General features: G+C 42.7%; 1 protein-coding gene across 8 annotated transcripts; it reads left to right on the forward strand.

Annotated features, from left to right (window-relative positions):
• Window positions 1-179: 179 nt before the first annotated feature.
• On the forward strand, window positions 180-24,686 carry ctage5 (CTAGE family, member 5). Of its 8 annotated transcripts, none has more exons than XM_041854848.2 (28): window positions 180-495; window positions 626-759; window positions 857-943; window positions 1,096-5,818; window positions 6,002-6,133; window positions 6,277-6,392; window positions 10,656-10,787; window positions 10,903-11,013; window positions 11,183-11,254; window positions 11,408-11,518; window positions 11,681-11,752; window positions 11,860-11,964; window positions 12,242-12,364; window positions 13,704-13,815; window positions 14,039-14,085; window positions 14,202-14,292; window positions 14,700-14,838; window positions 15,137-15,238; window positions 15,690-15,750; window positions 15,843-15,878; window positions 15,994-16,061; window positions 16,189-16,271; window positions 19,205-19,342; window positions 20,121-20,249; window positions 21,529-21,672; window positions 22,106-22,155; window positions 23,605-23,818; window positions 24,083-24,686. In XM_041854848.2, exons 1-28 carry the CDS (start codon window positions 282-284, stop codon window positions 24,256-24,258), a joined length of 7,722 nt encoding a protein of 2,573 aa, XP_041710782.2. In that variant the 5' UTR covers window positions 180-281; the 3' UTR covers window positions 24,259-24,686. The 8 variants fall into 8 exon arrangements, with proteins under 8 accessions (XP_041710782.2, XP_041710784.2, XP_041710785.1 ...); XM_041854850.2 differs by having other exon boundaries at window positions 6,005-6,133; XM_041854851.2 differs by having other exon boundaries at window positions 196-495; window positions 1,096-1,837.
• The last annotated feature ends 1,954 nt before the right edge of the window (window positions 24,687-26,640 follow it).

Consider the following 26,640-nt stretch of genomic DNA (forward strand, 5'->3'; position numbering starts at 1 on the left):
ACACAAAATATACTATGGCATAATTACTGTACAAATAATTCAAATCACTTTAAGGGAGATACTTCTCCAATAAACATTGATTTTTTGTATTGCTTATAGATCAGCCTTTGCCTTGGTAAATTAAATCGTTCTTGTTGCAAGCACTGTTGCCACGTTAATCATTACTCCTCAGTTACCTTGTATCTTGATTCCCTCCTCATTTAGCCATTGAAACATGTTTACTTGTTGACATGTGACAGCAACAACTTGAAGGCAATGTCCATTTGGCACAATGGAATTCAATGCAACATGACTGTTCAGCTTGGAGCACTGTTTTACCAAATATTTTTTTAACTACCCGGTTTCACTGTGGACCATTCTACATGACTGGACTTTCCAACATCAATATGGCTACTTCACAGATATACATTTGGACATTTACTATTTTCATTTTTCCAACTATAACTTGGGGATTGCTGTCTGACTTCAAAATTTGTGGAGACTCTGAGTGTGAAAGTAAGTAGACAACAAGAAAATAAATAAATGGTTAGGCTATGTGCAGCACATATTACACATTCATTATTACTATCCTGTCCTCTAAAGTTTGAGTTCCTACGATGACCTTATGTGGCTTTTGTGTGTATAGGCTTGCTGAGTCGGGTCAGGGCCACAAGAGATCACCAGGGAAAGGATTGTAGATTCCTGAACTTCAAAAAAGGGGATGTGATATTTGTTTACCACAAACTCTCTGGCAAAAGAGATGATCTATGGGCAGGAAGTGTAAGTGTTTTTTTTGGTAACTGAAATTACATTGAATAACATATTTTGTTGTATGTTTGTTATGCAATAATGTTTTGTGCCCTATGCTGTATTCCAGATTGACAGACGATTTGGTTATTTCCCAAAAGATGCTGTGAAAGTTGATGAAATTCATGCAAAAACAGAGAAAGAAGTGGCCACACAGGTAACCTTTCCACTTTATTACTCTATGAATTTCAGTTTTAGGCCTACTGAATGTATGGTTATACATGTGTATTGAATGGTGAATAAGCAGTGCTTTAAATATCTTTGCTAAACACATTCTGTTCATTAAAGCTACTCTTATGTTCCTTTTAGAAACATGACTTCTTCTGCATAGATGAGTATGGCTCATTAATTGATCATGACTCCAGTGAGTGGGACAATGAAGAAAATCTAGTTTCAGAATTTCAAGAAATCGCCACCAATGATGCTCAGGATTCTAAAACTTCCAAAGATGCCTTTCTGTCCCAAAGTTTCGCACAGAGCAGTGATGAAACCGGAAACAAAGATGCCAATCAGGCCGGAATGGAAGACTTCTCTGACAATACCAAACCTGCCCCTAGCGAACAAGGTGGGTCTCAGTGGATTGGCTCTACAGTAACTGGATGGCTTAGTTTAGGTGGTGAAAACCCTGATGATAATCCCAAAGAAGACAACCCAGAACAAGAGTCTTTCAGGAGCAGGAAACTTGCTTTGGACATTGATGGGAACCAGTTGGAAAAAGAGACGAAAAAGACTGACAATTCTGGCTGGTTTGGAGATGGACTGACTAGCGCCTTCGGTTTTGGTCAAAAAGCTCCAGAGGAGGAGAAGCCCATTGAAAAGGAAGTGGAAGAGCAACCCCCACCCTCTAACTCCTGGTTGAATATTGGCATTAGAGATGTCTTACATTTTGGTCAATCTAATCAGGATAAAGTTGAAGAGAGAGTAGAAGCAGCAGGCAGAGATGAAACGACAGGCACAACAGACCCACAGGACCTTGACTCAAGTCAGTCTCATCATGATGCCACATTGGAGCAAATAAAAGAAACAGAGCACCAGAGAGATGATAACACTGGTAAGGAGGCAGAGAGAACAGATACACACCCCTCAAAACCTATTGATGATTATAACCACGGCCAAGAGGACCGTCATAGTCAGGATGAAGATGGTGAGTTAAGAAAAGAGGAAGATGCAGGGTGGTATGGCAGCATCTATCACAATATTGCAGGCCTTTATGGGGAACAGGGTGGTGATGAGGAGGACGAGGATATACTTATAGCTGAGGATAGAGAGGATAAAGATATCAGCCTTCAGTCAGAAACAGAGTCACAGTCTGTATTCTCATCCATGTTTGACACTCTAGCATCACAGTTTCAGGCCGATAACCCTAACGATTATAAAAACGCCCAAACTGATGAGCTAACAGATATAAAACCGGCAGATGCAGATACAGAGATCTCCCTTACTTCTCAGATGGTTATCCCATATGATTCTACTGAGGTTTCTGTAGGTAGGAAGGATGATAATGATGGTAATGACAGCAATGAGGCTCCACATCCCCCTCCATTAGATGTGGATACGGTTCAGAGTGCTAATGAAATACTGGAGGCATTCAAACAGCCACTTCAAACTAGCAAGTATATGTCTTTGTCCCACGACCCTCAATTACAGGACACAACCGGAATAGTGAATCTTGAAGTTGGTCCTGAAAAAACTATAGCTGAGATGGAAGTTGTTGATCAAGAGGAATTTCCCTCCTCTGATCATTCCAAGGAGTGGCACGTTGAGACCGATCCTATTGATAACATAGGTTTGATAAACATTATCCTTGACCCGGTGTTAGACTCAACTATACTAAATGCTGACACTACAAGTAACAATCTTCTATCTGATAAAGGTAATGATGGGGAAAGTAATATCGTGGACAAAGCATCTGTGGTAGAGGAAGCAGATTCAACTAAAGAAGTTACTGAGACAGAGTGGATAGAACCAGGGAAAATAATTAAAGTTGAGAGAGACCATGGGGATCAAGCTACTCTCTCTACACATGTCTTTGAAAATACACAGAGCAGTTCCGGACCTGATGCTAAAATCGAAATGTATCCTGACAGCTCAGATCTAGTTCCCCCTGAGATAGTAACAGGAAATGAACAAAGACAGACAGAAATCCTTGAGGAGGCAGACACAGAAAACATGTCAGTGGAAGATTTCATTCATGTCCACAAGGAGTCCCATGAATCTCAAAAAGACAGTGATGAGAAACACATCCTGAATGATAGATCTGGGATGATGGATGACCAGAAGACAGCAATTGAGGACAATAATCTGCCGCTAGATGACAGAAATCAGACAGATGACAGTAATGAAATACTGGAGGCATTCAAACAGCTACTTCAAACTAGCAAGTATATGTCTTTGTCCCACGACCCTCAATTACAGGACACAACCAGAATAGTGAATCTTGAAGTTGATCCTGAAAAAACTATAGCTGAGATCAGGGAAAATGATGAGCACGATTCTGCAGGTAGATTAAAGCTAGATGATATCACTACTAATGAACCTGTCAGTTACCACGGAGATGTAGAGCCAAACCAATTAGTGTCGGACCCCAAACCAGACAATGAGGAGGACGTACAAATATCAACTGTGCTCCCCGATGGGCTTTTGCATGCTAATGATGAGGATGCCCTTAATCACCATCAAGAGAGTCCTGCTGCTGACCTTGCTGAAAATAGCCTGGATGATGTTGAGACTGTTCATTCAGTTGGTCGGGATGTTTTAGAAGGCTCAGGGATTCCAAATCTCTCTGATTCGATTCCTATTCAGACAAAAGCAGAAACACTGACAGAGGAGCTACCTGATGTATCGGAGGATACGTCTGTAATGCATACTGAGGTGGAGGACAATGATATTGTCACTACAGGTATTGAAGTGGTATCCTCCAATCAGAAAGGAGACGACAGTATTCAAGTGCCTCAGAGCCCAGCAGAAAAGGACAGTGGGGACAGAGTAGGGATGCTAAATGGTCAGACAAGCATGCCAGGTACAGAGGATGCTTCAGTGCTGGAGGAGGTCACACAGACACCTGACCCCCATCTGCATGATGCTCAGGAGCCTCACATAGCTGAACCTATCCTGAACCTATCGCTAGTTGAACCTGTCATAGTTGATCCAGTCATTGAAAATGTATCAGGAGAGGAGGGACATAATTTGATTACCACAAGTGAGGATGGGGAAAGTAAGGACAAGAATGAGAATACATTAGAGGTACCAGATAAGAATGTTCATGTTGAAGACATAGATTCAGTTTTGCTGAAAGACTCGTTATCTTCTAACTATGAGGAAAGTAATTCCAATGTAATGGAAGTTGTTGATCAAGAGGAATTTCCCTCCTCTGATCATTCCAAGGAGTGGCACGTTGAGGCCGATCCTATAGAGAACATAGGTTTGATAAACATTACCCTTGACCCAGTGTTAGCCTCAACTATACTAAATGCTGACACTACAAGTAACACTCTTCTATCTGATAAAGGTAATGATGATGGGGAAAGTAATATCGTGGACAAAGCATCTGAGGTAGAGGAAGCAGATTCAACTAATGAAGTTACTGAGACAGAGGGGATAGAACCAGGGAAAATAGTTGAAGTTGAGAGAGACCATGGGGATCAAGCTACTCTCCCTACACATGTTTTTGAAAATACACAGAGCAGTTCCGGACCTGATGCTAAAATCGAAATGTATCCTGACAGCTCAGAGCTAGTTCCCCCTGAGACAGTAATAAGAAATGAACAACGACAGACAGAAATCCTTGAGGATGCAGACACAGAAAACATGTCAGTGGAAGATGTCATTCATGTCCACAGGGAGTCCCATGAATCTCAAAAAGACAGTGATGAGAAACACATCCTGAATGATAGATCTGGGATGACGCGTGACCAGACGAAAGCAATTGAGGACAATAATCTGCCGCTAGATGACAGGAATCACATCTCATCAGTCAGTAGCCAGGAAGTACATTCAAAAGGGACCAAAGGATTGTATAATGAGATCACTCTAGAAAACGAGAGAGCACAGGAATTAGGCCTACAGGATAGTGAAACCAATGATGGACGAAATAGCTTTGATCAGTTGCATGCAGTTAGTCAGCTTTCCCCCACTGATGAAGCTTATAATGTCATTACTCAGTCAGAGAGAACAGTAGACCATGATACATTGTATTCAGGTGAGAATTTCCTCTCAGACAGTCGGTCTAATTATCAAGAAGCAACAGATGTAAAGAGCACAATTAGAGATGAAGATAGGCAGCAGGATTTTGAAAACGTGGACGTGATTGAGAAGGATGATTTTGAGAAAATCTATAATCGGGATAATGAATCTATTCACAATGTTGAAAGAGAGGGTGAGACTTCAACTTCTCACAGTGAACCCCTTGAAAGTCAAGACATGCCCTCTGACCAGTATTCAGTAGAGCCCCCTCAAGAGGAAATCACAGACACATCAGTCAACAAGGGTGCTAGGAGTTTCTTTGAAAATGCTATGGACTTTTTGATCCCAAGCACTGTCTCCAAAGACTTAGAAGACCCAGAACCAAAGGGGAAAGAAGAGGAGGAACAAGAACCCCCACCTGATCTTCCTGACCTGGACCTCCATGAACCAGAACCACAGTCTCAGTCAACCTCAGTAGCAGACTCGCTGAAAGCTACAGCGTTTTTGAAAGACTACAAGAATATCCAAAAGCACATCAGTGCAGATGAAATAACTACTTTGTTGGACTTGTTTGGGAAGCACAAATTCCTGTGGCTTGACTACAGCCTAGGAAGCTCAGAGACTTTGACTGATGGCCAAGATGGTGATAATGACCTAGCTATTCTATCAGACTTTGAAAGGCTCCTGCAGTATCACATTGATGAGACAAAAACTCCATCTGGTGGAGTTCTGGAGGATGAAGACCAATCCAGAAAATTTGTGTCATTACGAAAACTAGAAATATTCTTGTCAAACATAAAAAACAGATTCACCCCAGTGAAAGCACCTGTCAGTATAAAAGACAATCAAGGTACTACTCATGTAGTATGAGAAATATTTATTGATTTTGGTTGCATGTCTCTTGCATGTCTCTTGCATGTCAATATTGAAAAGGTTAGCAGTTGTCAAAGTGTTAAATCTGACAACTGTTTATTGACAAGGTCATACATGTTTTTAAAATGATTTGGTGTCATAATGTCTATATGTTATCCAGCAGAAACAGACAGGACAAACTGCATCAATGATGATTGTTTCACTCGCAATGAAAACGAAGACCTAACCAACCTGAAAGGAGAACAGATTTCTGGGGAGGGAGACATCCAAACCCCAACACTAACAGACAAATGTAATGCATTTATGCCCATTCTTAAAAATAACATACTAATTATATAAATGAAAATGGTTCCATCTGAGGCTGGCAAAAATGTATGATCAATTATTATGACATTCACTATTGTGTTATTTATACCTTTTAAATATATTTGACAGATAAACCTGAGCCTGCAGTGATGGAATATCTTTTCTCTTCTGCACGTCAAGTCACTGGTGATGCTGTTGCTCAAATGCTGACTGTTAAGGCTCTTTTAAAATGGCTCACTGTACAGGTAAGAAAGTTATATGACTACTACATCCTCCTTGAAATCTATTGAGATTAAATTAGCTAAGCAGCCCATACATTTAAAAGGATTGGACTGCACTATGGATGTGTCAATGGACTGCACTATGGATGCCTCCTTCATCCTCAATAGAATAGAATATAATATAATATTTTTCCAAGAGACGGAAGTTCGGTTGTGGTATTGGACTAAGACAAATACACTGCTCAAAAAAATAAAGGGAACACTTAAACAACACAATGTAACTCCAAGTCAATCACACTTCTGTGAAATCAAACTGTCCACTTAGGAAGCAACACTGATTGACAATACATTTCACATGCTGTTGTGCAAATGGAATAGACAACAGGTGGAAATTATAGGCAATTAGCAAGACACCCCCAATAAAGGACTGGTTTTGCAGGTGGTGACCACAGACCACTTCTCAGTTCCTATGCTTCCTGGCTGATGTTTTGGTCACTTTTGAATGCTGGCGGTGCTTTCACTCTAGTGGTAGCATCAGACGGAGTCTACAACCCACACAAGCGGCTCAGGTAGTGCAGCTCATCCAGGATGGCACATCAATGCGAGCTGTGGCAAGAAGGTTTGCTGTGTCTGTCAGCGTAGTGTCCAGAGCATGGAGGCGCTACCAGGAGACAGGCCAGTACATCAGGAGACGTGGAGGAGGCCGTAGGAGGGCAACAACCCAGCAGCAGGACTGCTACCTCCGCCTTTGTGCAAGGAGGAGCAGGAGGAGCACTGCCAGAGCCCTGCAAAATGACCTCCAGCAGGCCACAAATGTGCATGTGTCTGCTCAAACGGTCAGAAACAGACTCCATGAGGGTGGTATGAGGGCCCGACGTCCACAGGTGGGGGTTGTGCTTACAGCTCAACACCGTGCAGAACGTTTGGCATTTGCCAGAGAACACCAAGATTGGCAAATTCGCCACTGGCGCCCTGTGCTCTTCACAGATGAAAGCAGGTTCACACTGAGCACATGTGACAGACGTGACAGAGTCTGGAGACGCCGTGGAGAACGTTCTGCTGCCTGCAACATCCTCCAGCATGACCGGTTTGGCGGTGGGTCAGTCATGGTGTGGGGGTGGCATTTCTTTGGGGGACCGCACAGCCCTCCATGTGCTCGCCAGAGGTAGCCTGACTGCCATTAGGTACCGAGATGAGATCCTCAGACCCCTTGTGAGACCATATGCTGGTGCGGTTGGCCCTGGCTTCCTCCTAATGCAAGACAATGCTAGACCTCATGTGGCTGGAGGTGTCAGCAGTTCCTGCAAGAGGAAGGCATTGATGCTATGGACTGGCCCGCCCGTTCCCCAGACCTGAATCCAATTGAGCACATCTGGGACATCATGTCTCGCTCCATCCACCAACGCCACGTTGCACCACAGACTGTCCAGGAGTTGGCAGATGCTTTAGTCCAGGTCTGGGAGGAGATCCCTCAGGAGACCATCCGCCACCTCATCAGGAGCATGCCCAGGCGTTGTAGGGAGGTCATACAGGCATGTGGAGGCCACACACACTACTGAGCCTCATTTTGACTTGTTTTAAGGACATTACATCAAAGTTGGATCAGCCTGTAGTGTGGTTTTCCACTTTAATTTTGAGGGTGACTCCAAATCCAGACCTCCATGGGTTGATACATTTGATTTCCATTGATAATTTTTGTGTGATTTTGTTGTCAGCACATTCAACTATGTAAAGAAAAAAGTATTTAATAAGATTATTTCATTCATTCAGATCTAGGATGTGTTATTTTAGTGTTCCCTTTATTTTTTTGAGCAGTGTACATAACAGCACAGTACACACATGACAATAATCATTGACTAGATAGCTGAAAAAGCTGGTCCTTTAAAACCTCTGGTATGTGTCTCTGGTATGCAACATGTCATCTGCACTGCCCCTATGCGTCATCTAACACTTTGAGGAGTTGTAGTTGGCTCTGGCTTCGGTAACAAGGCTATTCCCTGCACTGTGGTAGTGCAATAACATGAGGACTTTAAATTGAGAATACAGATGGAGGTTCAGGTTCAGGATGTTGACCAGGTAAGTTAAATGTAGTGTTTTGGACACTGGGGAAAGCACTGAAAGGCTAGATGAAAGGTCAACACCAAACCAACAACAACAACTGGGCCTACTCTGTTATGGCAAGGCAGTTGACAGCAGAGGGACTTTGGTGACAATCTGTCTCAGCTAGAGGAAAGGGCACTTTTTCCTTGTTTATAGACTATTTGAGAATAGGGATCGAGGTTGAATAATATGTATCGTTTTCAAAAAAATTGTAGGGTAGCACAATTTGCATGTTTCATCAGCTTCAGTGTCACTTTAAATACGCCTCAGTCTGCGGGTGTGGCGTACTACGATTGGTTACGTTGAAAATATACCAACTCAACTTTAGGCAGGAAGTGGGAGTGTTGTAACATTTACCAATACCTCTTTTGTCTGAAAAGTCAGATAACATATATTATTGTGTAGGATTACAATGATGTAAATCAATAAAATTTCGTCTTAGAAAAATATAAACGAAAGTGCATAAAATAGCAACAACCTCCCCCGTACGTTTCAGCGTCATGACGTGACCAACTCGTTATCTTCATGTTATGAGTATAGCCGCTACCGCTGTCAGGTGCAAGTAACAGCTGGGAATTCGTTTTTTCAATGTTAGATAACATAATCCTGAAAATAATATTTAAATGAAGTATTCGACGAATGGAAGATGAGACAGTCGCTTTCAAAATGACAGCAAGGACCTATTACACGCTTGCCGTGGAGAAAGTTAAAGATGTGAGTCACGTGTCATTCTAGCCAATTTACTCCCGCCTCCAGTAGTTGATCTAGACGTATTGGAGAGACTACAGAAAGATAGGGAGGGTGTTGATCCATCTGATTTCTTTAAGAGACGTCTGGATACTGTGTATCAGGATTTTGTGTCCATTTACACTGATGGTTCAAAAGATCCAAGGACAGAACGTACTGGGTCAGCATTTGTAGTGCAGGAATGTGGGGTGGAAGTCAGGAAACGTATTACAGATCATCTGGCTGTATATACGGCAGAGCTGATGGCCATACTGTTGGCCTTGCAGTGGGTGGAGGAAGTCAAACAAGACAGAATAGTTATTTGCTCTGATTCATGTGGAGTGTTAATGAGTCTCCAGTCCTTTAGCTCACGTAGCAGACAAGACCTGCTTTATGAGGTGCTACAAACCTATGGCAGGATTAAACAGATGGGTATTCAGATAAGATTTACTTGGGTCCCAGCCCATGTGGGGGTGGAGGGGAATGAGGCAGTAGATGAACAGGCTAAACAAGCACTTAGTAGTGGGGATGTTGATGTTGAAGTTTCAATGAGCAAGGCAGAGGCAAAAATACTTATATATACAGTGATGGTGCAGAGATGGCAGGAGCAATGGAATAGAGATAATAAAGGAAGGCATTTATTTCAAGTACAGAGGAAAGTCTGGGAGGGGAGGACGGCAGGAAGGGACAGAAGAGAGGAGGCTATTTTTACAAGATTAAGGGTGGGACACAGCCAGTTGAATAAGACATTAAATGTGATAGGAAAGCATCCAACAGGAAAGTGTGATTTATTGTCAGGAAACGGAGACCTTGGAGAATGTATTGCTACAGTGTGGGCAGTATCAGAGGGAAAGAGAGAGGATGAGATCTAGTATGAGGGAGAAGGGGATACAGGAAATTAGTTTAAAGAGCATATTGAGTAGAACGTCATTAGAAACAGTCTATTTTTTGTTATCTTTTTTAAGAGCAACGGGGTTGGCAGGTAGGATTTAGTTTATCCCTGTCTCTGGCCCACACTCCAGTACAGTAGGTGGCGGTAATGCACCACAACGTTGGATGGCAACCGCCGATAAACCCCACTGAAGAAGAATTCTAGCCATCTAACGTTAGCTTGGACTCATCACTGCTAAAAACATAAACTGGTGTTAGCAAGCAAGCTAGCCAACTACTACATAATTCAATTTGTAGGGTTGTCAGATATATCACGAAGTTGGGGGGAAAAGGGGGTAAAAATTAAATAACAAGTAGTTAGGTAGCTGGCTAGGTAGTTAGCTTGTTGTGGCTTCTTGTAGCAATGACAATCACTTTACTTCTCAGTCACTCACAACAACTTGTGTCTGTGTTTAGAGGAAGTTGGACGTTTGCACTTTGACTGTCATGTATCCACAATCCAGGTCCTGAAACAAAAATCTACAGCAGATCTATGATGATCGTAAGTAATTTCTCTGATTTTCTACCCAGGTCGTGTCATCCCTTCCTGATGACATAAGGCCAGGTCCTGATCTGTATGGACTGCCATGGGAAGCTGTCATCATCACTGCCTTACTGGGGTTGGGCACCCTCCTATTGTTCAGCTGCAGGTTCTACCAATGTGTAAGTTGTCTTTCTGATATTATTATCAGCATGCACGTATAGGGATGAACAACAGCATTCTTTATTTTGATTGGGGAGTGACCAAGCTCACAAAATTGTTCCATTGTTTCCACAGATAAAGAGCAGACTGTATTCAGGCAAAGAGAGGCGGATGGGCCTGAAGGTGGCTGAACTATTAGATGAGAAGTGCAAAGTCCTTGAGATTTTGAGTGAGGTTCAACAAAAGGTGAGGCCTATGTCAAATAATCCTGTGTTATTGTACTGTGTGTGTGTGACTGACTGGATTAGCAAATTATTCAATGCAATGCCCTTTGAAATTGCATGTTTTGTATGGACCTGTGTGTTAGGAATGCTTTTGCTACTGTTTGTTTATGTTTATTTATGTACCTTTTTAGTATGAAAAACTGGAAACTGCCCTGCAGAATAGTGGCATTTTGGCTCACGCCGCAGAGAGAGAGAATCTGGAGGTAAGACAGACAAACTAAACGGTATGATTGTTATCAATACTGAAGAAACATTCCCATATAACACCTCTAAATAACACTGCCAAGTGGTATAAAAGGACTTGGTATGCATGTGACTTTCAAGTCCCAGGAAATCTATAATGGTGTCCTCCTCAGGTGACGTCCCAGAGGCTGAAACAGTCAAATAAACAGCTTGGAGATGATATAGAAAAGTTAAAGAAGGACCTGAATATCCAGAGAGCGAGGAGGTTGCAGCAGGAGGATACAGTGAGTTTGACTTTGGACATTTTTCTCATCACCTTTTCCAGTGTGTTGATGTTTATGCGTTGACATCTTTCAACTATTGTTATTATTTTCAGTTTCACTCTTTGCTCTAAAATTTCACTGTTTATTTATTTTTGAGATGTGGTGTTGTGTGCAATTCTCCAGATTGCAGATATGCAGGAAACCTTGAAAACCTTAGAAGAAGAAACCAGGGACCTCAAGTCCCAGACAGAACAGGTAAAGTCTGAAAACATGTTAATTGTAATTCCTTCCCGTAATGCATGTTAATCATGTTGACACAGTCAAAGCCAGGTTAGATGTAACTCATTCTGTTCTCTTTTCAGGCACAGACAACCCTGAAAATATATGACATGAACAGTGAGAGGAATCAGAATAATCTGGAGGCAGCAAAAGAGGAGAAGGCCTTGCTCCAGGAGAAACATGCCCAAGTATGTAACCTGACATCTAATATGTCAATTTTCATCTATATATAGGCCTACCAAACTAATCAGAGCCATAGATACAGTATCTATATGTATGGCTCTGTTACTAATAGTGGTGTATACTCCAGTTCCATATCAGCCTTTGTTGCTTTAATGCTAAACGAAGCATTTGAAGTTTCTTGTTACACATTACACAAAGAACCTGCATGGGTTGTCCTGACAAGAAAGCAGAAAGAGTCCTATAGTCTGGTGGGGTCCTCACCCTTTCCGCCTCTTCCCACAGCTGGTCCAGGAGGCAGAGGGCTGGGGGGAGCGGATGAGTGAGCTGGAGGAGGAGATGAGGATGTGTGAGAGCTCCTACACTGGAATGCTGCAGGATGCTACCAACAAAGACGAGCGCATCAAGGTTTGCATTCATATTACTGCACTGTCTAAAACAAATATTTGCGTACCTTGCCCTGCACTGGAAAAACCAGTCAACACCCACTATGAAGATTACTTGGGGTTTCAACTGACCATAAGTTAGTTGACACCCTAAATGGCTCAACCTATTTGAGGCTATGGTAATCTTCATAATGGTAATCCTTTATTGCCTGTTATTTAATTATAAATTGTATGTACTTTGTTTTGTTGTATGTACACTATATATACAAAAGTATGTGGACACCCCTTCAAATTAGTGGATTCGGCTATTTCAGCAACACCCGTTGCTGACGGGTGTATAAAATCGAGCACACAGCCATGCAATCTCCATAGACAAACATTGGCAGTAGAATGGCCTTACTGAAGAGCTCAGTGACTTTCAACGTGGCACTGTCATAGGAAGCCACCTTTCCAAAAGTCAGTTTGTCAAGTTTCAGCCCTGCTAGAGCTGCCCCGGTCAACTGTAAGTGCTGTTATTGTGAAGTGGAAACATCTAGGAGCAACAACGGCTCAGCCACGAAGTGGTAGGCCACACAAGCTCACAGAACGGGACCGCCGAGTGCTGAAGCGTGTAAAAATTGTCTGTCCTTGGTTGCAACCCTCATTACCGAGTTCCAAACTGCCTCTGGAAGCAACGTCAGCGAATCTGGGTTTGGCGGATGCCAGGAGAACACTACCTGCCCCAATGCATAGTGCCAACTGTAAAGTTTGGTGGAGGAGGAATAATGGTCTGGGGATGTTTTTGATGGTTCGGGGAAGGCCCCTTATTTCCAGTGAAGGAAAATCTTAACGCAACAGCATACAATGACATTGTAGATGATTCTGTGCATCCAACTTTGTGGCAACAGTTTCAGGAAGGTCCTTTCCTGTTTCAGCGTAATGCCCCTGTGCACAAAGTGAGGTCCATACAGAAATGGTTTGTCGAGATCTGTGTGGAAGAACTTGACTGGCCTGCACAGAGCCCTGACCTCAATGCCATCGAACACCTTTGGGAGGAATTGGAACACCGACTGCGAGCCAGGCCTAATCGCCAAACATCAGTGCCCGACCTCACTAATGTTCTTGTGGCTGAATGGAAGCAAGTCCCTGAAGCAATGTTCCAACATCTAGTGGAAAGTCGTCCCAGAAGAGTGGATGCTGTTATAGCAGCAAAGGGGGGACCAACTCCATGATTTTGGAATGAGATGTTCGACGAGCAGGTGTCCACATACTTTTGGACATGTAGTGTATGTATGTGTTTTGCTGCATGTATACAACACAAGAAGTTCACTAGGGTAAAATAAAATTTGCATTTTAATGTTAAAGCCTTCTCTCTCCATCAGTCCTTGACAGACTGCCTGTTGAAGATGAAAGACTGGGACTCAGTGCTGGAGGACAAAGCCAACGGAGAGGAGAGGAACGGGACACAAGGGACGGAGAATGGAGAAGGACAAGGTGAGGTTCTGTCTGGTGTATACAAGGCTATGACTGCTAGTAAGGCATGGTCAACTGGCTTTTGCTCACCATCTCTTGGATCGTTATGCACGGCCATCATTAGATAGAGATTATATATATATATATATTTTAAAAGGAGTCAGGATATTGACTGAGGGAGTGGGCGATCTGTGTATGTGTCTTCCCAGATTTAACTTATTTGTTTGTTATTTTTTGTCCACAGATAACCATCAACGACAAAGAATACAGAAACTAATTCATGCAGCCAAGGTATGTCTTCTCTTCAACTGAAATGATGGCTTAAAAACAAAACTCTTATCAGTGATAAATAGAAGATATGTGACTATTTAAAAAAAATATATATATATTTTTTGTCTTCTCTTTAGATGAATGCAGACTTGAAGTCGGTGGATGAAGACAAGGACAGGGTGTTTGCTAAGCTAGCAGATGAAGTCAAGGCCAAGGAGGATCTCCAAGGTAAGCAGAGTAGTGTGCTGTTCAATAGTAATTCCTCTGATCACGGTGGATAACAAAACAACGTTTGTTTTATAATGTACATACAATTTAGCAGATGCTGTTATCCAAGGGTGTTTTGGGAATAATCAAGATGCAAAGACAAATGGTCGGTTTCCCAGACACAAATTAAAGGGATACTTAGCATTGCTAGTAGATACCCATAGACTTCCAGTCATTGCACTAAAGCTAGTTAGCATTGGCTCGCAAAACTACCTCTAACTTCCTTCATACTGGACACAGATGCATAAAAATGGTATCCACAAGTTAATCTGACTCTGGGGAAGTCGATAAAGGGCCTCATTACCAAAATCCCCAAGTATCCCTTTAAGCCTAGACCTGGACTAAAAAGCTTGACTGTTGTGTTGCAGAGGGGATTAAGAAACTGAAGAATGAGAAGGCCTCTCTGCAGACAGACAGTGAGAAGTACACGGGCCAGGTGCAGAAACTCCAGCAGAAACTGCAGATCATGACGGAGATGTACCAGGAGAATGAGCTCAAACTACACAGGTACTGTACAGGAGCCACACCAACGCTGACCCAAATGCACAGCTTCATCTATGAACATTCAAAGCTATACAGGCTAATCATTAAAAGATACATACGCTAATATAGGATTTGTAAGGATTTAAAAGCAAATGTATAAAAGCGTTTATAATGGCTTATTCATTAAAGTTATTATGAAGTGTAACCAAAGTTTCTCCAATTAGAGTGGGGCTATTGAACTGTACTATGCCTGGTAATGTATGTTAATAGACTTCTCCCCTGTGATATGTCTATGTTAATGGTTCTTCTCCCCTGGTGTCAGGATGTTGACTGTGGAGGAGAGGGAGCGTCTGCAGAAGGACGAGAAGCTGACCAAGGCTGACAAGAGCATCACCCTGGCCGTAGAGGAGCGCAACAGCTACAGGTCAGCTACTGCAGGGTTACCCAAACTCAACCCCCCCGGGTGCACGTTTTGGTTTTTGCCTTAGCACTAAACTGCTGATTCCAATAACCATCTCATCATCAAGCTTTGATTATTTGAATCAGCTGTGTAGTGCTAGGGCAAAAACGTAAATGTGCACCCAGGGGGGCCCAAGGACAGAGTATGGGAAACCCTGAGCTACCGGACATCCCTGACTCCAGATATCATTATGTCCAAAAACCTACCAACCAACACTTCTATTTCTTGGTTAGGTTTTTCCATAACCCTAACCCTAAAATGTATACTTTCAGTACACCTCCTGTCAATCAAATAGATCCAATGTGTTTTATGAGACACCACTAAAGGAGCAAGGAGTTGCACATGTCCAAAATATTCACGGGGTGTTTGTGTTGAGTGCTTGTCTCAGGGTGCAGTTTTGTTTTCACACATACAGGCAAAGAGCACAAGACCTGGAGGATGAGCTGGAGAAGACTAACCAGGCCTACAAAACCCAGGTGGGCAATCTGACAGTCTGTTGTATCATAAGAGACTGGGAGAGGAGAAAAACATGGCCAATACCACATTTAATTCGCTCTCCATCTTTCAGATAACTTCTCAGGAAAAGAAGGCACACAAGAACTGGGTAAGTACATAGTTGCATCATACATACACTATGGAGCACAACTCAGCTCATAGTCATGTTAAATGGGATTTCCTCAGCCTGGCAACCTGTCTGTAATCTCTTGTCTGCATTGTAGCTAGCAGCACGAGGTGCTGACCGTGACTTGGCTGAAGTTAAAAGAGAGAATGCACACCTCAGGCAGAAGTAAGTACTAAAGAATATTTTTTTTATTGAAGTCAGTTTCACCAGACATGATGGGAGGTGTTGCTACAAAATAGTATTTCCATGTAGTGTGATAAGTATTCTCCAGCTGTGGTATGTCTCCATGCAGATTGACTGATACTCAGTTCAAGCTGGATGTGGTGGAGAAAGACCCCTATACTCTGGACAACATGGACAGACCTCTGTTCAGAGGTGAGTCTCTGATAAACTAGCTGTAATGATATCTTCTGCTAAATCCCAACTCGCCCCCTACATTTACATTTACATTTTAGTAATTTAGCAGACGCTCTTATCCAGAGTGACTTAGTTAGTGAGTGCATACATTTTCATACTGGCCCCCCGTGGAAAACGAACCCACAACCCTGGCGTTGCAAGCGCCATACTCTACCAACTGAGCTACAGGGGACTACACCCTAACCACTACGCCATACATTGAGAGGATTGGATAGGGGGAAGCAATATGTTAACAGAACTGCTTATAGCTTAGAACTGCTTATGGGCGACATGTAGCCTAGCGGGTAGGTCAGTTGGGCTGACTAGGTGAAAAATGTTGAGCAAGGCACTTCATCCTAATTTCTCCAGGGTCACTGTCAATAATGGCTGATCCCTGGCTCTGACCCCGAGGGGTGTCTCAGGGGGATTGGGATATGCAAAAAACACATTTCCAATTCACACTTGCACTTGTACATGTGTGAATGGGGCAGATGTAAACACCCACCTAATTATTATTAGTATTTATTATTTTATATCCATCCTCTCAGATCTACAGGAGTGCATCAAATCAAATGTTATTTATCACATGCTTCTTAAACAACAGGTGTAGACCAACAGTGAAATGCTTACTTATGGGCCATTCCCAACAATGCAGAGAGATAAATAATAACACAAGGAATAAATACACGAGTAACGATAATTTGGCTATGTACATGGGTTACCAGAAAAATAATAACATGAGGAATAAATACACAAGGAGTAACGATAACTTGGCTATAATTTAAAATCTAAATACACGGGTACCAGTACCGAGTCAATGTGCAGGGGTATGAGGTACAGTAATTGGGGTAGATATGTACACTACATTTGGAAAGTATTCAGACCCCTTGAAATTTTCCACATTTTGTTACGTTACAGCCTTATTCTAATATATATATTTTTTTCAATCTACACACAATACCCCATAATAACAAAGCAAAAACAGGTTTTTAGAAATCTTTGCAAATTTAATATAAAAAATAAACTGATATCACATTTTATTTTACCTTTTTATTTAACTAGGCAAGTCAGTAAAGAACAAATTCTTATTTACAATGACGGCCTACACCGGCCAAACCTGGACGACGCTGGGCCAATTGTGCGCCGCCCTATGTGACTCCCAATCATGGCCGGTTGTGATACAGCCTGGAATCGAACCAGGGGGTCTGTAGTGACGCCTCAAGCACTGAGATGCAGTGCCTTAGACCGCTGCGCCACTCGGGAGCCCTTTTACATAAGTATTCAGACCCTTTACTCAGTACTTTGTTGAAGCACCTTTGGCAGCGATTATAGCCCCAAGTCTTTTTGGGTATGATGCTACAAGTTTGGCACACCTGTATGTAGGGTGTTTCTCCCATTCTTCTCTGCAGATCCTCTCAAGCTTTGTCAGGTTGGATGGGGAGCGTTGATGCACAGCTATTTTCAGGTCTCTCCAGAAATGTTTGATTGGGTTCAAGTCCGGGCTCTGGCTTGGCCGCTCAAGGACATTCAGAGACTTGTCCCGAAGCCACTCCTGCGTTGTCTTGGCTGTGTGCTCAGGGTTGTTGTCCTGTTGGAAGGTGAACATTTGCCCCAGTCTGAGGACCTGAGCGCTCTGGAGCAGGTTTTCATCAAGGATCTCTCTGTACTTTGCTCCGTTCATCTTTCCCTCGATCCTGACTAGTCTCCCAGTCCCTGCCGCTGAAAAACATCCCTACAGCATGATGCTGCCAACACCATGCTTCACCGTAGGGTTGGTGCCAGGTTTCCTCCAGACGTGACGCTTGGCATTCAGGCCAAAGAGTTCAAGCTTGGTTTCATCAGACCAGAGAGTCTTGTTTCTCATGGTCTGAGGGTCTTTAGGTGCCTTTTGGCCAACTCCAAGCAGTCTGTCATGTGCCTTTTACTGAGGAGTGGCTTCCGTCTGGCCACTCTACCCCATAAAGGCCTGATTGGTGGAGTGCTGCAGAGATGGTTGTCCTTCTGGAAGGTTCTCCCATCCCCACAGAGGAACTCTGGAGCTTTGTCAGGGTGACCATCAGGTTCTTGGTCACCTCCCTGACCAAGGCCCTTCTCCCCCGATTGCTCAGGTTGGCCGGGCGACCAGCTCTAGGAAGAGTCTTGATGGTTCCAAAAATGATGGATGCCACTGTGTTCTTGGGGACCTTCAATGCTGCAGAAATTTTTTGGTACCCCTCCCCAGATGTTTGCCTCGATACAATCCTGTCTCTGAGCTCTACGGACAATTCCTTCGACCTCTTGGCTTGGGTTTTGCTCTGACATGCACTGTCAACTGTGGGACCTTATATAGACAGCTGTATGCCTTTCCAAATCATGTCCAATCAATTGAATTTACCACAGGTGGACTCCAATCAAGTTGTAGAAACATCTCAAGGATAATCAATGGAAACAGGATGCACCGGAGCTCAATTTCGAGTCTCATAGCAAAGGGTCTGAATACTTATGTAAATAAGGTATTTCAGTTTTACATTTTTTATAAATGTGAAAAAATATCTAAACCGGTTTTCGCTTTATCATTATGGGGTATTGTGTGTAGATTTTTTTTATTTTATTTAAAAAAAATCTATTTTAGGATAAGGCTGCAACTTAACAAAATGTGGAAAAAGTCAAGGGGTCTGAATACTTCCCGACTGGACTGTACATGTAGGTAGGGGTAAAGTGACTAGGCAACAGGATAAATAATAGACAGTAGCAGTCAAAAGTTAGTGCAAAAAGGGTCAATGCAGATAGTTAGTCTGGGTAGTTAATGGTTAACTATTTTGAAGTCTTATGGCTTGCCTATCGTGTACTAGGTTCTAGATGTTGATTTGTAATTTAGAATTTCTCTGTCATTATACCGAGCATTGAACCATCTGTCCCTCCCTGTCCTGCAGGTGAAAGGTCACCGTATGGCCCCTCCCCCTTGGGTCGCCCCACCTCTGAGAACAGAGCCTTCCTGTCTCCGCCAACCCTGATGGACGGCCCGCCCCGCCTCTCTCCAAACTTCCCCCCCATGGGACCGGGAGGCAGAGGTGACCCCTCCAGTCCACACCCCTCATCAGTGCACTGCAGGCCACTGCTATACCATAACACCACAGCTGAATTTACATGGCTTGTGACGTGTGCCCTTTTAGCATGACAGAGAATCATGTTATACTCGTTGGCAGGGCATGTCATGAGTTTATATTTAGCATTAAATATTTGTACGTTTGTATTTAGTACTAATTTCCTATGTGCCATGACCTTGTGAAAATGCCATTAAGAAAAATTATCTGCAGGATAAATTGATTATTATTTAAACTCCTGTTAATTAATTAAATGAAATTAGAGTTTTGATTTATAGTCTTCTTATTCACTAAAACAATGCTGAAAACCTGTTCTTAAGCACCTAATACAAATGCATACTAAATCTTGATTGGCTGGAAGGTTGGCACAACATCTGTTACAGAGATGCTTATCTTTTATAGTGTAAATTGCCTTGGCGGCGAGCATGCACCAGAAAGATAGGGAATGCTATGCTGCTGCAGTATATCACCTACAGAGAGAGGAGCGTCGTCTTTGCACATGATGTATTGTTTTGGTCTTGTCATCCATGCTTCATGAACTCATTGACATTATGCTGTCTCTCTCTTTCTCACTCACCTACCACTCCCACATCTCTCTCTCTCTCTCTCTCTCTCTCTCTCTCTCTCTCTCTCTCTCTCTCTCTCTCTCTCTCTCTCTCTCTCTCTCTCTCTCTCTCTCTCTCTCTCTCTCTCTCTCTCTCTCTCTCTCTCTCTCTCTCTCTCTCTCTCACCCCCCCATAACCAGTATCTCGAGGCCTGTTAGATCCCCTTGGTGGGGTGGACTCTGATCGGAGTGGTGGTCCTCACTCTGACAGCGGCTCCATATCTCCCACCTGGGAGAGGGATCGCAGGGGCCCAGCTATACCCCCTCCAGGTACGGTGATAACCACCCGCTATCGCCCCCCTATGATCTCAGGCAGCAGCCGCTCCAATCACTACAGACAGAAGTTATTCTATCCTTTGTGTAGGCCGTCATTGTAAATAAGAATTTGTTCTTAACTGACTTGCCTAGTTAAATAAACAAACAAATCTGCTGTTATAGTGTACTCTGTGTGACACACATTCATTTGTTTATAGTGTCAGCCCTAAAGGATGTGTGTACTTTATTTACTTCAGTATGTTTTACCATCTTTCTACGTAAAGAGGCCCTGACTTTCTTTTGGGTTGTAGATAATTAGTAATAGGGTGAGTGAGTTATATTTGTTAACCAACTGTCAGAGATTTGTTCACAGCAAAATAATTCCCCTCAGTTGGGTTACTATTTTCGTTTCACGGTAAAGTCTACATCTGTTGTATTTGGCGCATGTGACAAATACATTTTATTGTATTTTATTATGGTCAGCCGGCCCTGTGAGAGGTTTGAGATTCTCTCTTTTGGTTCAAAACACTCTATTGTTGTCAGTCTGTGAGGTACAGGTCAGTGAGTGTATGACTACTATTTGTCCAGTGCTGATGTTGTCGTAGTTCCAGCCTCACCTCTGTCTGAGTCACGCGGCAGGGCCACAGAGACGGGCAGAGTCAGCAGGTTGGGCCCACTGACTGCAGACCACCGCATTGAGGAGTCAGAGCCTTAGCCTCCACTGGTTTGTTCCAGAGTTTTCCCCACCCTCACTTTGGCCTTTGTGTCACCTGGGCCCCTGCGCTACTCTAACCCAAGTCTGGTCTCGAATTCACTGGATCTAGGAACTATGAACTATTTAGTTGTTATCATGGGGGAGCAATTAGCATGTGGCATCACTGTATTTTGATTATACATCGACAATTCCATCATCCCCACCCTGCCTACTACTGTCACTGTTTTGTTGTGTACTAACTAAATGCATCATGATTTAAATGTGTGCTTGTTTTTTGTTTCGTGATATGATGAAGATGCTTCTGCTTTTCGCTCCAGTCCCCTTTGGACCAGTGGAGGCTGCTGAGGGGAGGACGGCTCATAATACTTTCTGGAACGGAGCAAATGGAATGGCATCAAACACATGGAAACCATGAGTTTGATGTATTTGATACCATTCCGCTCCAGCCATTACCACGAGTCCGTTCTCCCCAATTAAGGTGCCACCAACCTCCTGTGCTTTGGACACTTCTGATCTCCTTCAGCTCAGCTGGTCTGAATACAGCTGATGAAACTGTCTTCTCTCTCTCTGCTCATAAAGGGTGTATGTATCCAGACCCAGGCCTTCCCTACAGGAGACCCCCGCCCGGAGCCCTTCCCCTCGGCCCTATGGGCCCCCTCCCACCCAGGGGCCTTGGTCCTGCTGAGCCCCACAGCTTTGGGCACCACCCTGGAGATCAACCTGGTGAGAACCCTCCTTTCAAACCTGTAATTAAAGCACCATAGATTTAGTTTAAAAAAGTCTGATTTCTATTTTTGCACTATAGCCACTCTGTCAAATTAATTTCAAAAGGGTGTTTAGTGCTTGGAGTATGTAACTGAAGTGATGAAGTACATTTCAAGACAGGATCTTTAATGCTGACCTGATTCAGACCGATCTCCTTCGTCAGCAGTGAATAGTAGGAGTGTAGATGATTAGTATACCCCTGAAGAACAGTCCAATGTTAGAAAATGGGCAGGATATTGTGCCTAATCTGGAAACTCCCTTGGTTTAATAGAGTTAAGCTAATAGCATTATCGAGGTATGAATGAGCCCTCTTTTCATCAAATGAACCCACCAAAGACAGAAGTGGATCTAGCTAGGTTCTTACTGTGGTTTTCCTCTTCTGTTCTTGCAGACTCATCATTTATGGGAAACAGTATGGGTCCCTGTGAAAATGAAAGAGATGTAAGTATTCTCACCCTTCTTCTAACAATAGTGGTCCATTCCATTCATGCACTCTCTCTGTCTCTCTGTGTCTCTGTCTCTGTGTGTGCAAACATGTATATTTTGCTGCAAAACTAATTTCCCCTTGGGGATAATGGTGTTCTACAGCTACCACGATGCCCTCCATAGTTATTGGGACAGTAATGCATTTTGTTCTTCTTTTGGCTCTATATTCCACAAGTTTGGATTTGAAATCAAACAATGACTATGAGGTTTAAGTGCAGGCTGTCAGCTTTAATTTTAGGGTATTTTCATCCATATCGGGTGAACCTTCGTCAGAGTTTACGTGAGTGTTTTTAATTTGCACCCTTATGTAAACATTGCTCCACCCACATCCATTCAATGCATCGAATGGGGTTGGAGTCAAGGAATTCTTATTTACAATCAGTTATTCCAAAATTACACAATACTTTATTTACCATTAATTTCTATTGGGCACAAAATAATCTGAAATGCAACCAAAACAAACAGAAAATGCATCCAAGAAGTTTGTTGTAGTCATTGCATGCTATGAATACCAAATACTTCACTTTTTACTACTTTAATACACATAGAAGTGAATTTGTCCCAATACTTTAGTTCCCTAAAATTGGGGAACTAAACTGAACAGAAATGTAAACGCAACATGTAAAGTGTTGGTCCCTTGTTTCCTGAGCTGAAAAAAAAAATCCCCGAAATTTTCCATAAGCACAAAAAGTTTATTTATCTCAAAGTTTGTGCACAAGTTTGTTTACAAAACTGTTTGTGAGCATTTCTCCTTTGCCAAGATAATCCATCCACCTGACAGGTGTGGCATATCAAGAAGCTGATTAATCAGCATGATCATTACACAGGTGCCCCTTGTGCAGGGGACAAGAAAAGGCCACTTTAAAATGTGCAGTTTTGTCACACAACACAATGCCACAGATGTCTCCAGGCAATTGGCATGCTGACTGCAGGAATGTGTAATAAAGCCCTTTTGTGGGGGAAAAACTCATTCTGATTGGCTGGGCTAACTCCCCAGTGGTTGGGCCTGGCTGCCCAGTCATGTGAAATCCATAGATTAGGGCCTAATGAATTTATTTCAATTGACTGATTTCCTTATATGAACTGTAACTCAGTAAAATCTTTGACATGGTTGCGTTTTATATTTTTTTTGTTCAGTATATGTACCAAAAGTGCTGTAATTATTCAACGGTTCACCCGATTATGGATGAAAATGCCCTCAAATGAAAGCTGACAGTCTGCACTTTAACCTCATAGTCATTGTTTGATTTCAAATCCAAACCTTTGGAGTATAGTCAAAAGAAGAAAAAATGCTTCACTGTCCCAATAATTACGGCGGGCACTGTATATGGATTTCAGAGTACACATGGATGATATATCAGTTAAATCTCTGTCTAAATGTGTATTTGGAATGTGTTCCCTCAGTCCCACCTGTCAGCACCTGGAGATCTGAGAGACATGACAATGCCCCCTGATGCAGACATGAGGATGGGACCTCCTCTCTTAGGACCCCCTGGTACGGGTCCCCTCCCACCCATGGACCACAGGGACCCTTACTTTGCACGCAGAGGCCCCCAAGGCCCTTACGGACCTCCAGACTTCTTCCCCCCACGAGGTCCAGCGGGGCCCCCCATGGGCAGTATGTATTCTCTTTTCCCTACATAATAAAGGCTCATATGTGCTTTTAAGTTATAACGCATTTTAACTGCAGGTTTTAAGTAGTATTGCAAAATGTTTTAATGTAATCATTTGGTTCTATTAACATAAGCTTTGGGTGGGAGATAAGCTTTGGGTGAGGATTGTCATTCCATACATAATTTTCTACATCTTGCAGGTTAAATTACTCAGCTTCATACTGTTAGACTGACTAAACGTAATCCTTTCCCCCTTGTTTCCCTTGTAGTGCGAGGGCCACCTCCCCCGGGAATGTTTGGGCGATTTCCACCGCCACAGCATATGGGCTACCCTCCCATGAGGCCCCACCCAGACAGTTTCCCCCCTGGACCCCCTCCAAGGCCCTCCCCACCAGGCAGCGAACAGTCTCCCGACCAGTCCCCCTCTCCACATGATGTCATCTGAGCCAGCTCTCTCTTTCCCTCTCTCTCTGTGCGGGAGAAACTCTCTCTCGGCCCGCTTCCTGTGTGAAACTTCACTTCCTGTTGTTGTGATAGTAGTGAGCGACTGAGCGTGTTCAGGGACTGTTTCCTGAAGTGTAACCTCGACATTCATGTGACCATCTCCCTTTTTTAGAGGCTGGGAGTGGAATTGTTTCCCCACAGTCTGTCGCACACACAAACATAGATCACTGTGTCTTAGGACTTATTTGAGAACAGCACAGTACCACCAGGAGTTTTACACAACTGGAAGTACTGAGCGATCATCTATGTAACACAGTTTGGTACTGTAGCTATGTGTGTTTTTATGGTGTTGAATGCAGTCTTTTTGAAGAGGTTCCATAGAGTACCACAGTATGAGTCATAATACCCATAAAACCTAGCAGTCAAACAGAGAAATGGTTCCAATTGTTTTTCCACCATTTTTCCCATAAGGGATTTTAGAAACACGTCAAATAAGGGCTGGGTTTCGTGTAGGCTTACCCTGGCGTGACGTTTTGATAACCATGTAAATCTCTCTAGGACAAGGTGACTTTTATCAATATATTCGCTAATATAGCTGCTAATGTGGCTATCATAAAGAACTACAAATGCCATGATGATCTGGAAAGGACTGCCGAATCGAGGCAAAGTTAAGAATCTCTGTATTAACTATCTAATTTTAGCTAAATGTATACTGAACAAAAATATAAACGGAACATGAAAGAATTTCAAAGATTTTACTGACAGTTCATATGAGGAAATCAGTCAATTGAAATAAATTCATTAGGCCGTAATCTATGGATTTCACGACTGGGAATACAGATATGCATCTGTTGGTCACAGATACCTTAAAAGAAAAGGGCCTCACAATGCGCCTCATGGTCTCGTCACGGTATTTATGTGCATTCAAATTTCCATAGATAAAATGCAATTGTGTTCGTTGTCTGTAGCGTATGCCTCCCAATACCATAACCTCACCGCCACCATGGGGCACTCTGTTCACAATGTTGACAACAGCAAACCGCTCACACACGACACCATACACGTGGTCTGCGGTTGTGAGACCGATTGGACGTACTGCCAAATTGTCTAAAACTACGTTGGAGGCGGCTTATGGGAGAGAAATGAACATTTAATTGTCTGGCAACAGCTTTGGTGGGCATTCCATAGGTCAGCATGCCAATTGCATGCTCCCTCAACTGGAGACATCTGTGGCTTGTGTGACAAAACATTCTAGAGTGGCCTTTTATTGTCCCCAGCACAAGGGACACGTGTAATGATAATGCTGTTTAATTAGCTTCTTGATATGCCACACCTGTCAGGTGGATGGATTATCTTGGCAAAGGAGAAATGCTCACAAACAGGGATGTAAACAAATTTCTGCAAAAAAATTGAGAAATACGATTTTTGTGCGTATGGAGAATCTCTGGGGGTCTTATTTCAGCTCATGAAACATGGGACCAACACTACATGTTGCTTTTATATTTTTGTTCAGTATAGTAATGAATAAATTGGCTACATTTCTTTAAATTGACAATTCTGTAAACTGTCTTGAGCAACTTTTACATTTACACAATACCTATTAGCAAAGGTGTCACCTAGAGATGACGTGCAGGAGCTTGCATGGATTTGTAGTTTTGCATTATGTCTACTTGGATGCTAATTAGCATTTTTGAATCAGAGTAAATAGAGACAAATATATTTATAAAAGTCATCTTGTCCAAGAGAGATTTACATGGTTATCAAAACGTCACGCCGGGGTAAGCCTACACGAAACACAGCCCTTATTTTAAATGTTTCTAAAATCCCTATGGAGAACAATGAATGGTGGAAAAATGATTGGAACCATTTCCCTGTTTGACTGCTAGGTTTTATGGGTATGATGACTCATACCGTGGTACTCTATAGCTATGTGAATCTGCCTTGTTCTGAGTGGCGACTTGGACTAACTTGAGAAGGGTGCGTTTGCTTGTAACGTCAAAGGCATTTTAAATACATCTTATGTCCTTTGCATTCTTGACGTGTGTATATATTAGAGAAGTTGTGTCAATAGTGAAGGTAATGTATATACCAGCATTAGTCCAGTCACATTTCCTGTCTAAATTGAGCTGAAAGATGTTAACGTTTTTAGCTGTGAGGTCTTGACAGTCCATAGTTTGATCATTAAAGGACATGGAATGACGGTTTGCCTTGAGGGAATATGAAAAAGTGATTTAATGTAAAAGTGTAAAATGTTATGCTCAAGTGTTTACAAATAGTTGCTGTCGTAAATGTTCATACAGTATCAAATGATTTGAACAATCAGAAGCTGTTTCATTAAAAATGGCATGTTGGTCCTCTTCAGGTATAGCTGTAACCTCATGAT

The sequence above is a fragment of the Coregonus clupeaformis genome, chromosome 29, assembly GCF_020615455.1.
Source record: "Coregonus clupeaformis isolate EN_2021a chromosome 29, ASM2061545v1, whole genome shotgun sequence".
In the NCBI taxonomy this organism is placed as follows: domain Eukaryota; kingdom Metazoa; phylum Chordata; class Actinopteri; order Salmoniformes; family Salmonidae; genus Coregonus; species Coregonus clupeaformis.

What these genes read in the sequence shown, in the direction of transcription:
- ctage5 (XM_041854848.2), top strand. Translation starts at nt 282, where the DNA reads ATGCAACATGACTGTTCAGCTTGGAGCACTGTTTTACCAAATATTTTT. An exon ending in AACTAATTCATGCAGCCAAG is followed by an intron (nt 14,086 to 14,201) that starts GTATGTCTTCTC and finishes TCTTCTCTTTAG; the next exon opens with ATGAATGCAGACTTGAAGTC. An exon ending in AATGAGCTCAAACTACACAG is followed by an intron (nt 14,839 to 15,136) that starts GTACTGTACAGG and finishes CCCTGGTGTCAG; the next exon opens with GATGTTGACTGTGGAGGAGA.